The sequence below is a fragment of the Solea solea genome, chromosome 17, assembly GCF_958295425.1.
Source record: "Solea solea chromosome 17, fSolSol10.1, whole genome shotgun sequence".
Taxonomy (NCBI): Eukaryota; Metazoa; Chordata; class Actinopteri; order Pleuronectiformes; family Soleidae; genus Solea; species Solea solea.
Genome location: NC_081150.1, coordinates 1017063 through 1033384, shown reverse-complemented (window position 1 = coordinate 1033384; position 16322 = coordinate 1017063). Strand labels below are relative to the sequence as shown.

The 16322-nt window shown below is 39.4% G+C and overlaps 1 protein-coding gene across 1 annotated transcript; it reads left to right on the top strand.

Annotated features, from left to right (window-relative positions):
• The first annotated feature begins 1167 nt into the window (after positions 1-1167).
• Positions 1168-16086, top strand: ufl1 (UFM1-specific ligase 1). Its single transcript, XM_058614284.1, has 19 exons — positions 1168-1368; positions 1503-1648; positions 2646-2674; positions 3165-3262; positions 4422-4536; positions 4793-4923; positions 5862-5920; positions 6011-6157; positions 10522-10697; positions 10787-10966; positions 11057-11183; positions 11717-11839; positions 12069-12189; positions 12759-12925; positions 13428-13558; positions 13650-13730; positions 13825-13910; positions 13989-14169; positions 15667-16086. Exons 1-19 carry the CDS (start codon positions 1292-1294, stop codon positions 15856-15858), a joined length of 2367 nt encoding a protein of 788 aa, XP_058470267.1. The 5' UTR covers positions 1168-1291; the 3' UTR covers positions 15859-16086.
• Positions 16087-16322: the final 236 nt, after the last annotated feature.

Below are 16322 nucleotides of genomic sequence, written 5' to 3'. Positions count from 1 at the left end.
ACGTCTACGGTGTGTGTCCGTCTAACACACCTGTTTATTATTTCCCCCAGACTATGGAATGCTCTTCCTACCATCATTAGATCTGCTGACAGTGTGGACAGTTTTAAAAGGCAACTGAAAACCCACTTGTTCCGTATAGTTTTTGGGTTCTTATCTTATCTTTTAGGGCTGTTGGCATTTTTCAGCTGATTTCAACAAGTAATACATGATCATGATCGGATCGTTTGCCATCTCAAAATTTTTAAGATTTTTCTACTTTTTCAATATATTTAACTTTCCCTGCAGATTTTCTTACAAAGGAAATGTATTGTGAGGGCAGACCAAAGGCCTAAATGAATTTAAAAACATGTATTTAAATGTGTATATACACATATTATACCGTATGTTGTGTAAAATTTTGACATGAACTTTCTTCAGTCAATAAATAAATAAAGTCATCTTTATTGCAATAAAAAAGGGTTTACAATACCGATGTGTCTTACAGAAACATATCTATGTACTAGTGAATTAACATGTAAAATACAAACAAGGAGAAATAAAGCTTTGCCAGGGGAAGCTTATATGTTATTAAAGGGAGAGAAAAAAAGAGGACCATATGTTGACAGTTTTAACTGCATTTTTGTTGTTGGAGCCAGAAATCAAAGTACAACTTCATGGAGAAAATCTAAAAAAAAAAAATTACTGTTGAATTGTCATTAATGAATGTGGAATTTTGCCAACAGAATTAATACATTTATAATGAAGTTCATATTTTCATTGCTTTGACTTATATTAAAGCAAAATACCACATTCTCCAACAATGAGACAAAGTCTTTATAAATATGGTCAATGACGAATCTGCAGAAGTTTTGGTGTGTAAGCAATACCAACAGAGGTGCAAAACAGTTTCTGGGTGGTCTTCACAGATAGAACAGTTTGTATTGATGTTTCTTCTGTAATTTAATCATGTAATGTGAATTATTTTGAACGACACTTCATTCATCATCTGTAAGAACTCATCCAAACTTTATTTCCAGTCAATGTTGTTTACAAATCGGTTCCAATAAAATATAACATTTGGAATAAATATAATTTCTTTCTGAGGACGTTCTTCATTTTATTGGTAAGGCAGAATTTGTGTCGCCGTCATCATAGATGTTTGTCCGCTGTGGCTCGCCGTACTACGTCACTGAATGTTGACGTGTGGCTAAGTCAGCAGAGAGCTGTCTTGTTTAGCCAACGCTTCATTGCAGTGACTGGTTAACTGACACCTCACAACCGAGCGTCGCTACTGACACATAACGTTTCAACAATGGCTGCAGACTGGGAGGAAATTCGCCGGCTTGCCGCGGACTTCCAGAGAGCACAGTTTGCTGACACAGTGCAAAGGTAACCGCAACGAGTAGCAGCTAAGCTAATGTTGGCTAATGTTGGCTAAGTCTGTGAGTTGTGAATTTTCTTCCTGTCTGTTGTTAGAAAACACTTGTGACTGTTACTGTCTGTTACTGTCAAACTCTCCGCAGGCTGTCAGAGAGGAACTGTATTGAAATCATTACCAAACTGGTGCAGGATAAGAAGCTGGACGTGGTGCACACACTCGATGGGAAGGAGTACATTACACCGGCACAGATTGGCAGAGAGATCCGAGATGAGCTCTATGTCCATGGAGGTGAGTATAACGGCCGTTATTCACCTTTTCTTACAGAAACGTGCTTTAGAGAGTAGCATAACTATTTTACAACTGGGGCTTTGTTGAAACTATTTCCCCTTGTGGATGAATAAAGTATTTCTATTCTATTCTATTCTATTCTATATTATTTGATATCACATACTGTCACGATATAAATCTAATCAATATTTCTGTAAGGCTGGGCAATATGACTGAGAAAGTATTCAGATATATAAGTTAATAAGTTAAAATAATAAGTTTGTAGGCTTCATATATGTCAGGCTATATAAAGTTCCATACCTGTTGTTTCTCTTGACCCATGAAAAGTTTTCTTTTGAGATGTCTGTGCTTCTCATATAAGTGTGACAATTGTAAATACACTGTAAAATAAAATATCTGAATCTTTAATGTTAAATGAATGACATTTACTGGTGTTAGAATCTTAGAAACCTTGAAATTCATCTCTTTTTTTGGACCATTTTCTGCAAACACCCGAGAGGGTGTGTGAGAATTCCAGTAGATCAGCAGTCTGAGAGACTCGGACCAATAACCATGGCATGTTCAAAGTCACTTAAATCACGTTTCTTCCTCATTCTGACACTGAGCAGCTCATCTTGACCATGTTTCTATGCCTAAATGTGTTGAGATGCTGCAATGTGATTGGCTGTTTAAGAAAGAAAACATTTTCAAATGTATAAAACAATTTTAAAGCTCACTAAAAACATTAATAAAGTGCAATAGTGCTATTTTTTATCCTTTTAAAATTGATTCAAATTCAGCTTTAGTGACTATTTCAAAACCAGGGCAGAAGAATTTAGGGACATGTATGTCAGACCAATAAATTATGTAAAATTGGTTTCTGACTTGTTGACCCCATCCAATATATATTAGCAGTAAATAATCTCATTTTATAACATGTATATGTAGAGCAAGCTCAACACAGTTTATTCTGAAGTGAACATGATAACTAAATCAATCCTGTATTTTTGTTTCACAGGGCGAATCAACATTGTTGACCTGCAGCAGGTGTGTATATGAAAATGTTTTTGGTTTTCAGAATGTGTTTACTCTTACTGTATGTTTTTATTTTGCCAATTAGACAGTTGGAAAATATTGGAAACTAACGTTTTTGTCACTTTGTAAAGGGCTTAGTCAAAATCTATGCAAAAACCATGTGATTTTTGCATCACAGTACACAGGAGTATCCACAGCTGCCCCTAAATTCAGTTGTGTTGTTTGGTCACTTCCGTGTTTGAAATCTTCAGTTCAGATTTAACCAAGTGACACAAACTTGCCAAATGAATCAGCTGTATACCAGCAGCTCCTGTGTCCCCACAAGGTAAAAATGCTGGTTTTCTCTATGGACTTTGCTGCCATAGATTGGACAGTTTGGGAGCTTTAGTTTCCACTCTGAAAAAAAATGTTTAACATTAGGTGAATAATATATTACTGTGTGTGATTAGCTCTGTCCTGCACTATATGATGAATACAATCCTCACTATCTTTTTCCTTCCAGATTATCAATGTGGACTGGGCCCATGTGGAAAATAAAGCAAGTGACATAGCAAAGTCTGATAAAGGGGTTCAGCTCATACTGGGACAACTTATTGATGAGTGAGTATGATGCTTTTAGTGCACTTCTGTTGGAGAGGAATCCACCTGCTTCATCTTAAAACAGGAATTAGATTAGGGATGGGATGTATTCAAATATTCGCTCGAAAAAGTCAGTTACTGAGACTATTCGTAACGCAAGAAAAAGATAAAAAAAAAATGTTTTTATCAATGTTTTATCAATCACATTTTTAGAAACAAGCATTTCCACTTCAATGACTACCTCATTTGTAGCGATCTATTACCACAAGTTAGCAGCAGCAGCGAACATTTAGGAAATTTACAAGGTTTCTTGAATGTATCTTGTAGCTGCGCCTGTTAGCTCAACACCCCATGAACCCTGTATTACTTTTAGTAGCTCTCATATGCTGCAGTTCAGAATCTATGAATATTTGAAAAATAATAACATATTCGAATAGCATTTTTGCTGGAAATGCCCTCCCCTAATGGAGATATACACCCTCATTTATTGACATAATATTTCATGTCTGAAATCTTGCTTTTGAAAAAAACAGGTTCTTGATTAAACGTTACAATAAATTTCTTCGCTGTAACACCATTAGTCACCTGATATTTATTGGTCCTTGCCAGGTCAGAATTCCTCAGCTACCCTCTGAGGTATATAGTATATACCTCAGATATATTCCGATAAAACTCTGCAATAAACCAGTGTCTGATTATTTTTCAGAAGAAGCAAATCTAAGCCTCTATAGCTTGCCATGTAACTTCATGAAACAATCTGCTACCTAACAGCATGTAAAGCTAAGCTGTATTCTCGGATTTACATTTCTCAGTCACATTTTTCATACAGCCACGATGAGTGTTGGAGAATAGCACAAAATTATCCAAGAAAAGTACGTAGTAAGCATGTTTTGGTGTTATTAAGCCATAGTGTAGCATAAGGCAGATCAAGTTCAGAGAGGGTGAGCACTCCTATTGGCTGTTCTTCTAGCCCTACTCTGCATACAGATGACTTTGGTGGATAGGTTGCTCTCCAGCACCACTTCCTAAGCTGCAAAGAAACCTAAAAAGAAAGTTGGATTATAAACAGTAACTTGCACAACAATCTTACAAACCAGGTTTTAAAAAGACAAATTCCTTCAGAGGAAACAAACCTGTTAAGTAAGGAGGCGGGGCTTTGATCAGCTCTTGTCATCCGCAGCTCGTACCTGGACCGTTTAGCTGAGGAGGTGAACGACAAACTGCAGGCGGCTGGTCTGATCAGCATCGCTGAGCTGTGCAAAAGCTACGACCTCCCAGGAGATTTCCTAACCGAGGTGAGACACGTCACCTTTACAACACAGAGTCCGTAATCTCATGTCTTTATTCAAATCGCGGATGAATTCTTCTCTGCTGGTAATCTTAGCCTCTTTATGCTGTATACATTATACAGTAGGGTCAAAACGTCTGACATCACTTTCCCACATGCAATTGCTTGCACACCTTTGCATGTCATTGTAATTTACACATTACACTGCATATGTATTGTATTCATACATGGTTTTAATCATTTATGTGTGTTTTCGATATCAGGAGCTTTCAAAGCGTCTGGGGAAATTAATCCAGGGAGAAATGGACCAGTACAACAGAGGAGTTATATTTACACCAGCTTTTGTCGCACGGCATAAAGCCAGAATACGAGGGCTCTTCAGCGCCATCACAAGGTAAACAGTGTCAATATAATCCCCATACACAAACTTATTTGCAAGCTTGTCATACTAATCATGTTCTGATTTGATAACCATGCACTTTTTATTTTCATGCCACAGTACAACGCTACCAATTATTAACACTTATAAGCCATTGTTTTTTTTATATGCTGTTTTTAGGGATGAGATGATCCGATGCTACTTTGTCTGTATCAATGAAATACAAAATCAGTGCATCAGCTATCAAAAAAGAATATAATGTGATGTGTGATTTAAACTCTGGAACTTTCAAGCTATTTTAAAGACATCTTTCTTCAACTGTGTAACAAATATTGTTCTACCATAAAGAAGAAATAAACGGCACACTACATGACTCAACGAAAATGCTGTAGTTAGATTTTTAATTAACATTTAACAGTCTGTGCATAGTGAAGCATGCAGTATACTGTATATAGGATTTTGGATTGTAACAGATTTTACATTTATATCCATCCATGCCCCATATCCGATCCAGTGATTTTGACCAATACTGATACTGTGTCGCATCAGCATTATATCCATTGATAACTGTTCTGTTTTTGATTATTCTATGTTCTAGATCAGTTACAAATCTTATTTATAACTTGTCTGACACTGCAGTAGTCATGTCAACGTATGGACGTATGATGGTTTTGTTAAGTGTGAATATTTTCTGGTTTCTTTGCTCCATATAGCAAAGAAATCATTAAAACTGAATCTTTTTGCTTTATTAACAAAATAAGACATTTGAAAGCATCATTGTTTCCAGGTTCAGGAAACAACAATCGACCTTTTCTGACATTTAATAGACCAAACAACTACTCGATTAATTGACAGTTTAGAAAAGAATCAATAGTTGCAGCCATAGTTGAAACACCTTGTTTAAACTGGTTTAAACAAAAATGTGTATGTCAAATGTGCTTGTTTCTGTGTAGGCCAACACCTGTCATCAGCATGATCGGAACATTTGGATTTCAAGAGCATCTTCTCTACTGTAAGAAGAAATTTGTTCATGTTTATGTTTTATTTATTCATTGTTCCACAGTGTTTTTACTTTAATGTTGTTGTTTTGTTCTTTTGCCAGCTGTTCTGGAGGAGTTGGTGAACACTGGACGTCTGAAGGGAAGCATCGTCGGAGGTCGTCAGGACAAAGCTGTGTACATCCCCGACATTTACGCCAAAACGCAGAATGCCTGGGTTGACTCTTTCATCCAGCAGAACGGATATTTAGGTATGTTGAAGAGAGCCTTTACCTTTTATTTTAAATATGATAGTATTTTGAATTGGATGGGATGTAAAGTGCAAATTAGCAGAGATAATAACGTCTTAGAGATGCAAGCCTACAGTATACGAGGGAGACTCCTCTCTGCAGAGAGCGCCCCCTAGCTTTGTTGTAGTGACACGATGTCCTCCGAAGTCTGCTAATAATCATACTAATACTCTCTGTAAGCTGGCTCATAATTATCTGTTTGTGCCAGAGACATCTTTGTGCATATTCTCATCTGTGGGTAGAATTATAAATAAAAAGAGAGCCACACTTGATCCCGATCAGGTTGTATTGTTGGCAAATAATGTCAGGAGTGAAGCTTGACCCTGTACCATTATTACATTTTAGTTAAAAGCTGTTTGAGCCTCCTCCTGTTGTCTGTGATTTTCAGTCCAGGGGGTGTTTATTCCCTCCTTTTTTGCCCCCAGAGTTCTGTAAGTTATGAATACTGTTAACGCTAGCATCACTGTTAAGGTACAGCAACAATTATTGACTGTGGTAATGATCACTGTGGTAAAGATGCTTATTATAGCACAGCACTGGCTGTATAGGAGGTTTTTAGCACCACTTTGGCTAAGAATAGGAAAATAAGTAAGTCTCTACACTGTAAATTCACGTTTTCACAACTTTATATATTTTATAGGGATGCACCGATATGACTATTTCCACCGATACCGATATCCGATATTAATATTGCTGCTATGGCCGATAACCGATATTTACCGATATCGATATATGTTTTTAAAAAAAAGTTTCTGAGATGATAAACGTTTGTACAGAATGAAAATCATGCAAGCTGAATTTTTGAATGTCTTTCTTTATTTTCAAAACATGTTTTACCTCCAAATAACAAGGTCACATAAGACACAAGTAACCAACTACAAGTAAAGGTTTTTAGAAACCTTTACCACTTGTAGCAAGTGTGTAACTAAATTAAAGTACAGTTTAACTCCCTCAACTCACTAAACTCCTGTGAGAAAGTTTGGATCATAAATTACAAACATGAACATAAATAAAAATAATACCCTGCCAAAGTTACTGTAACCGAGATAAGGGCGTCTATACTGGGTACGTAAATAAAGTCAACAACCCTTCCTCCCGGCAACAACAACCGCGCCACTTCCCTTCACAATAAAACTACACAACAGATATGAGAAACAATACCTGACAAGCTCTACTAAGAGCTGCCATAATTAAAAAAAACATGTTAAAATACTTTATCAAACTTGCCAGTATTCATGGCAACCAGATATTTATTCAATTGCAAAACATCGGAAAAGTAGCGCCGACTTGGCAGGTTGTTGCGGGGTTCAATATGCGCTATCAACCGTCGGAACCCTCGGCTGGTCGTCAAGAGCAATCATTTCCATTACCTTGATCGTTATTGCCCTGGCCACTGTCTTCCTTTGGTCGAGTCCCAGCTGCGCTGCTTTCTTTTTGTCTGCTGCCTAATGTTACTAGCGTTAGCTTCCTGCCGTTGTTTGTGTACTTCTGGGTGGCGGTTTTTCAAATGACATGATCAAATTTGTGGTATTGAATGACTTGACGCGGAACCCTCCTCGCATTACCTCGACTTTGCAAGTGTTGCATAATGCTTTTCGCGTATCTTCTATTGACACCCTGAAAAATCGCCCACACCGCTGACATTCTCTCTCCTCCACACACACACACACACACACACACCTTGTGCTGCGCTTGCACCACTGACGCTGTCCCCTTCCCGACACACATACACAAACAGCAATAAGACGGGTATAAACATCGGTTGTTAAAATCGGCGCAGTTTTACTCATTGCACCGATGCCGATATGTTAAAAAATGACGAACATCGGCCGATACCAATATTAATGCCGATATATCGTGCATCCCTAATATTTTAAATATTGGTATTTCCTGAGATTTTCTGGTTTTCAGCCATTTGGCTCTCCACTTTTCCTTCCACTCCTCTCACTTCACAAAGAAAACTGTATATTCTCTGTGCATAGTGTATCACACTATATCTTATTATCATCCCTGTTATAGGACATGTATCTTATTGCCACATTTGTGCCAATGCACAGCCCTGAGCTTGAATTACATTATTGCTTTGCTTTGAGTAGGTAAACTTCAGAATGAAGCAGCAGTGGCAAAAAAAACAGCAGTCTTTTAATCAAGTTGTCATATTTCTGTAAGCACTATACTATACTTACACTATACTGAAAGCAAGTCTTTCATTCTCTGCACTCAGTTGTATCCTCATAGTAGCAACTTTAAGCCAATCTAAGTCTGTTTTTACCTGTGTATATATTAACAGTTGCACCAGCTGTCACCTTGATGCCCTGTGTTGCAATGCAGTGTGGGTAGTGACTCTGATGTGTCACTTATGTAAATCAAAGCAAAGGTATTAAAACACCAAAATCACAAAGAGACACATTTGGACTTAGTAAACAAGGCTGTAGTGGATGAATAACTCCTGGCTGTTGTAAAATTAAATTTAAATTAAATTTTATTTATAGGCTGTTTGTGCGGGGAGTGAGCATGTGACAACGTGATACAAACTTTAATTTCCTGTCGTCAACCTCAACCACACTTTTAAACGTTTATTTTGATCTGTGCAATATTTCATCTGAAAGTTTAACGGCTTCTTATAAAACAAAAGCAGGTCAAGTTCAGTCGATTTACCTGCAAGTTTAAGAGACGTCGTCCCCTGGCAGTGTGGTTACACTCACTCTGCGTAAATTAGATTCCAATGCACTCAATTCAGGTATTTGCACCCTTTTAATGAAAAAGTTGAGGAACATAAATTGAGAAGCTGACATGTTTGTTTCTCCGCAGCCGATTTGAGTCTTTGATTTAATCTTCAGTGGAATGAAATTGACTTCAGTCTCAGTCTCAGTGGGTTAACACATTCACAGTTCCACAAACAATAAATACGTTATATGATTTAGTGGCACAGTGTAGAATCATACACGTACTGTATATTGCACACATTGTGGTACAGCTGCATCTTGCATAAACATAGTTTTCCTGAGCTGTTATTGCACCAATGAAAGCATTTTGTTTTCCATCATTTCAGCACATACTGTCAATAACCATTAGCACGGCATTAAAAGGGGGAACATTATCAACAAAAAAGGTCACTGATTGCATTGGTATTTTCCATTGAATCTGCAAACACAGCCAGGGTTCAGCTCTGGTAAACACTAAAAGCTCCTGCTTGTTTCCAGGGGGAAGTGATAGTGCTGCTAATTGCATGTTATTCATAGCTTTCATATTTGCTGCTGTTTGACGGAGCTGATGGCGAGCTCCACTTTGAAAATGTAATTTAATTTCACTGTTTGGAAGCAGTAAGTAAGTAGTGCCGAACATTACATAATAATGTCCTAAACATTACCGCTCTGTACCGCAGTGAAACAAACAGTAGAGTCGCCACAATAGTCTTGTATTCTATAATGAAATGAGTGACTCATCACAAAGTGAAACGGTAAATGCATTTTACTGTGGGAATAAAGTGAAAGCACACCAACACTAAACTTGGCTGGGTAAGATGCCGAAATATCAGATAATGAAAGATTATTTATTTATTTTCCTTTATTTAACCAGGTAAAAAACAAGAGGAAAACAAACTAGTTTTCTTCCTGTATGCCTCTGTCTCTACTTCCTGTCTGCCTCTGTCTCTACTTCCTGTCTGCCTCTGTCTTTGGATGTAGTTGAAGTGAATGTTAGAAAAATCTCACTTAGTTTTGGTTTTGTCTTGGTTTTGTGTATCCTTTATTTATTGGCTCAACTGTCTTTGTCGGACAGAGGCTTGTTGAGCGATATATCTGTCACTTTTCTATGTAATGCTTTCGTTTCTCTTCCAAACACAATGTCAAAATCTGCACTGCACACTAAGGCTACAATGATCGATCGATTACTAAATGAATTAGAAAATATTTTTGATAATCGATCAATCGAGTGTTTGTTTAATAATTAAAATAAGCGTCTTAATGTGAATAATTTCCTGGTTTATTTCCTCCACATAACAAGGAAACCGTTAATACTGACTCGTTGTGGTTTGTGGACAATATTAAGACATTTGAGAACGTCATCATTGCAAAGTTTGGTTAACACAATTTTTCAACAAATCTGATTAACTGAAAAGAATAAACTGACATTGTCTGTTCACTTATTGCTACATTTTTTAATTCTTAACCTGAATTAACTGACTAATTGTTAATCATCAAAAATCACTAATCCTGTAGTGTGACTGCGTTTGCCATCATTTTCAGATTTGGTCAGTTTCCTTTTGTCTGACGTCAGCTGTGAAGTTTGTGTTTATGGTAGTGTCATTTGTCGACTTCCTGCAGAGTTTGATGCGTTGGTCAGGCTGGGGATCCCTGACCCGTCCAGCTACATCAAGAAACGCTACAAATCCAACAAGCTGCTGTTCCTCAGGGCGGCCTGCGTGGGTCAAACTCTGGTCGACCAGGTGGAGGCGTCGGTGGAGGAAGCCGTCAACTCTGCCACATGGAGTGACATACAGGTACTCGCACACACACAAATTCATGACATTGTCATTTTAAATGAAAAGAATGGTTTCTGAAGTCTTTCACTCTCACTGTGACTCTGTAGCCAATTCTGCCCAGTTGCCTGTCCATGGAGGATGTCGGGATTTTGATCAACCAGGCCATGAGGAACACAGACATCCAGTCCTCTGCCAGAGTGCTGGGAGGCACCGTGGTCGTCAGTGAGAAGTTCATCAGCAACTGCCTCTCCCTGTTTGATGACAACATGCAGCAGAAAGCTCAGAAGGTCTTTCATCTTTGCGTGTCCACAGAGAATAACACGTTCTTTTTCCTGCTTCACACGGCGTCTGAACCGTCTTTGTTTCTCCGCCTGCAGGAAGTCAAGAACAACCCAGTGTTTGTGATCACTGAAGATGATTTGAAGCAGGTGTCCATGCTGACTGAGAGCTCAGCGCCTTCTAAAAAGGAAAAGAAAGAAGCTGAGCGCAGGAAGAAGGCGACAGGTTTGTGAATAAAGATGGAGAAGTGTGATTGTATGAGGTTCCGACAAACAGGAACCAGCACTGATAACATGGCTGCCAGCTGGGACGTAAGGTCAAGTCACCAAATAAAACATATGCCTGCTTAAGTTTGTGCTATCTTAAGAATGTATTTGCTGCTTTATTTCATCATTAAAAACAAGGGAAATACGGTTCATAAACCTCATGCTCTCCTGTGCCAAAGTCCGTTAAAAAAATCAGTGTTTTTAGCTCCCAGAGGCACAGGAGCTCCTGGCCTACTAAGTTAGTGTCACAAACTAAGGATTTCAAACAATAGAAGTCACAGAATAACACATTTGAACTTAATGGTAGATTAGATTAAAGAGGCTGTCTAATAGTCAAATAAAGCAGCTGAAAAGCTTCTTACGATATCATAGAATTCAGCTGAGTTTTGTCCCTGTGTCGTCACTTGCAGCCATGATTTCAGTGACGGCGTGTGTCCAAGACGTGTGATTGATCTCAGATTATTGATCATCTGTGAACTGTCTGTCCCTCAGAGGGCAGCGGCAGCGTGAAGTCAGGCGGCGGAGGCAACGCCAGGGAGATCCGGATCCGTAAAACTAAGAAGAAAGGAAGGCGAGACGAGGACAGCGATGAGGAGAACGGACCTTCACAGCAAAGTACAGTGAGGGCCACAGAGCCATTTCATCTTCAGTGGGACGTAATGTCTCTATACGCACATTAAGTCTGCTCAGTGAGGCGCTTTACTGTAACAAGAGCGTAATGGCTGCTTGGCTACAAATCTCTCCCCTGGGTTGTTAACTTTCTCTTTTCTTTTTTTTATCATGAAGACAAAGTTAAATGTAGTTTCCCTGTGAGACTAATTAGCTTGTGTTACCTTTTGCCAAGATCGCAACAAACACACCGAAGCGCCCTTTATGGCCCAGGAGGAGATTGTGGCTGTTTTAGAGAAGAGAGTGAGCGACTGCCCTGAAGAAATCGTCTCTGAGCTGGCCGACCACTTAGTAAGGTACATGCATCCACTGGGTTGTTTTTAATGTTCATGTTTATAGGTGTCAAAAAAATAGTTCAATGTAAAAAACTGTTGTCATAACCTGTTTAGTTTCAAAAGAGCTGTGACCTTACAGCTCAGTAGAAAACAAAGACCTCAGTTTTGAAACAACTTTAAAGCAGAACTTTGCAAGTCACTTTCACCTTTTTCTCTCTGGAGCTCCGCCTACAGTTTTCACTGTTGTAAAAACTCACTGCTGACTCTCCCCTCTACCTTCACCTCTCCCTTCACCTCTCCCATCACCTCTCCGGCGAACATAAGCCGTGGAGCCATCCATGTTTTGCATGCTTCTGTGTTTTTTAAATCTCACAGTTAGAAAAAAGCCGGTCAGATGTTCTTTTTGGAGGTTTTGTTCGCCAGCTCTGCCACGATGAACGTCTAAAATAACACTATCACTGCCTCGGTCTTATAGCTGGTACTTTGCTAGAGGTGTGTAGCGCTGTGAAGATCTTGCAAGACAGGGTTAGGGTAGTAGGGTCTGGAATGGACAGATTGTGCAAACTTCATGACACCTCATGTCTCTGTAGGCCTCTGACCAAAGCCTATCAGGAGGTGCTGCGCACAGTCTTCATGTCCTCCACCAGCTCCCTATCAGGAGCCAACAAGAAGAAGAGCATGAAGGATCTGCAGGAGGAGATCACCAACTTCTACAACAACATCCGACTCTTTGACAAGGGAACCAAGCTCTTCTCTGGTGAACACTCTTTCAGACACACACACAATTATTAGTTGTATTATGGCTCCTTTTTTCTTGATTGATTGAGCAGGAAATTACTTTTTACAGTTAAGAGTGACCATGTGCACAGTTTGTTATTAACCAAATAATGCTTTAAAACAGAGAAGATTTTAACCACTTAACAAGAGGTTGACCTAATGAAACCTACACCAGCTTAAGTCAACAGTAACAGCAGGTAATTGAAGGTTTTTCCGCACCAAACTCCATAGAGAAAATCAACAATTTTAGATCACATTACACAGGAGCTGATCCACTTCAGCCTCCATCAGCTGGGATTTACCTAAGCTTTAACACTAACTTATCGAACAAGGTGACAGGAGAATAGCAGCTTTCAAGGCATCACTGTGGTCTTAAAATGAGCGATTTACAAAGTCAAACAACCTTCAGTCTCTCACATTTGTCTTCTTTTACCAAAGCCATATCTTGGTTTGTAAATAACATACAGGTTTAATCCTTGCAGATGAAACCCAGGTGCACATTGCCAAGCACGTCCTGAAGACTGTGTGCACAGATGTCACCAACATTCTGGTTAACTTCCTGGCTGGTGACCTGATGATGTCTGTGGAGAATCCCAGCTCCATCACCAACGAGGTCAGGAAACGCTGCTGCTGCTGCTGCTGCTGCTGCTGCTGATTCATTCATGTTCAAATCTAAAGATAAGATGTGTCATGTGTTGCCTCAGATCAGAGTGAAGATTTTGGGCAAACTGTCGGAGGAGACCAAAGGTCCACTCATGAAGCTGCACAACTGCCTGAATGGCAAAGTAAGTCTGTGTTGTTTCACTGTCGGGTTCATTGTCACACGCTGCTTCTGTTGAAGGAGGAAAAAACACACTCTCCATCTTTTCTTCTCTGCAGTCCATAGAAGACTTTGTGACCAACACTGAGATCTGTGCCGAGGTGTGTGGATTCATGCTGAAGAAGGGAGACAAGAAGAAGGAGAGGTAGTAAAAATGTCACTGTTAAAGAATGTACTGTCCGTCATGGGCTCCTTTACTTACCGACTGTTTCGTTGTTGACAGACAAGTCCTGTTCCAGCACCGTCAGGCTCTCATCGAGCAGCTGAAGCAGACCGAGGACGCGGCTCTGGTTCTGCACCTGACCAGTGTGCTGCTGTTCCAGACCAGCACCAACTGTATGCTGCACGCTCCGGGACGCTGCGTGCCTCAGATCATCGGCACGCTCACGGGGCGAATATCCACGGTACGTCCCGCGGAGACTCGACCTCTAAAATCACGGTGGTTTTGTAACATATTGGTTTTAATGCTGAAAATAGCAAATAATATGATCAGTGAACCAATCAGATGCAAAAACAAACTTAAGAAACTCATAAATAATGAGTCGTGGATAAATGTCTTTTTGGTCTAATGAAATAAACCAAATCTGAATCCACTTATAATTTCTTAGTCAGGTCAAAGTAAAAGTTCTCCACAATTTCAGTTCCCTGAATCATACTTTAAACAAGGCTTTTATTGTGAAGTATTTGCAGGATCAACGCGTGTGCAGCTTCACACTAAACAAGTACGGTATATCGTTGATTGCAGAGCTTTATTTAAACTCGTGTCATCAAAGGAAAACCATGAATAAAACATGGCAGCAGCTCCTTGTGTGAACACCAGAGGGAGACACACTCAAGCAAGAGATGAGGAGGAAGGACAAAATAGACTTAGAGACATGGTTTCATCAGAGAGGAGAAATCAAAACAAGAGGAAAGAGATTTTAGTCAAATACAAAAATGTGAAGTTAAAAGTGTTGCTTTGTTGGACTGTTTTATTTTTCCAATAACTAAATCATTAAACTGATTTAAAAAACAACAACACTACACACGGATGCTGATGCTCCTATTTAAATATACAGCTTATTAAACCAAATCCACATATTAGTCTTAAAGAACTCTTCTCTGTCTGGACCTCTCGGTATTTTAAGTTACTACCCCCTACTTAGGGTTTGAACCTTTAGTACAGGGTTTGTGAACGTTGTGAACCCCTTCAGAACCTCCATGAGGCTCGGCTCATACTTTGATTGGTGTTTTTCAAACCTGAAAATTATGTTTCCAATGTTACTGATTTCTTTTGTTTTGTGGAGCAAAGAACCCAGAAAACACACATTAAATAGATGAAAAATCTGATATTTTGTGGGGACCTAATATCTAAATAGTTGATGATGAATTTAATAAATGAATGAATTAATAAGCAGAACACCATCTGTGCATACCTCCTTCCTCTTTCTAGTCCAGTTGGTGGCGCTCTCTTCTTGAGTTCACAGAATACAAGGGAACACAAACACAGGCAAACTTCTTTTTAGCTCACATCTGTTGCAGTTTGCGAGGTATTGTGACTTTTGTAGAGTTATTCCTCATCATCTAATCTTGAAAATAACAAACTTAATTGCAAAACAAGCAGTTTAAAGCTTGTGCAAGTTGTGAAAATGGTCACTTGATTTGAGCAAACATGCAGCTGCAGGCGTGTGTCTGTGTTTATCTCTGATTTTATTAGTTTTTGCCTCATTGTTGCTCTGAGGAGCAAACGTTGGCACCGTTTCACATTTATTCATATTGTTTACATCCACTCTTCGGACTCGACAGCTGTTGCTAATCTCCATCTGTTACAACAGAGCGTCTGCTCAATCGTGTGTTTGTTGTTGTTGTTGTTGTTTTACCGTTTGCTTATGTTGCGTCATCATGTCGTGTCGCCGCCGCAGGAGCAGCAACAGCTGCTGTCGTCCTACCAGAGCCTGGTGGTGAAGCAGCTGGTGAGCCAGAGTCAGGGCAGGAAGGAAGAGGAGGAGGAGGAGGAGGACGCCCGCAGCGTCCGCACACAGCTCCTGACCCTGATGCCTCAGGTGAAGGCGTTGGTTCTGTCCCAGAGGAAGGCGTCCATCAACGAGGACTGAACATTTCAGCGCATAATGTTTTTATGGTCTTAAATGTCAGGATGAGTCCTTTAAAGATCGGACTTTGATACTGCGTTTCTTTTTTTGTGATTTATCCACGTGGACATAATCCTAAATTATTGAGCTTAATCCCTGTGTGGGATGTGTCGCTGCAAAAGCCGAATTAACACGAATGAACGTCCTCAATGAGGTTGTGATTTTCCTGCCTTCATTAAAACTTCACACACATGTGCAGTCCCTTCCATTCATTCATTCATTCATTCATTCACTGTCAAATTATAATGCTGACTCATGTCTCTGAACATGAGACATGTGGGGTGGGGTAGCTCAGTGGTTAAGTTCGGTACCCTGTGTGCAAAAGACTTCATGATCAGAGTTCAACTTAATTCCCTTGTAAGTCACATTGGATAAATAATATGGAAATTTAGTCTGAGCTATAATTCTGATACAGCTTCCATTTTAAA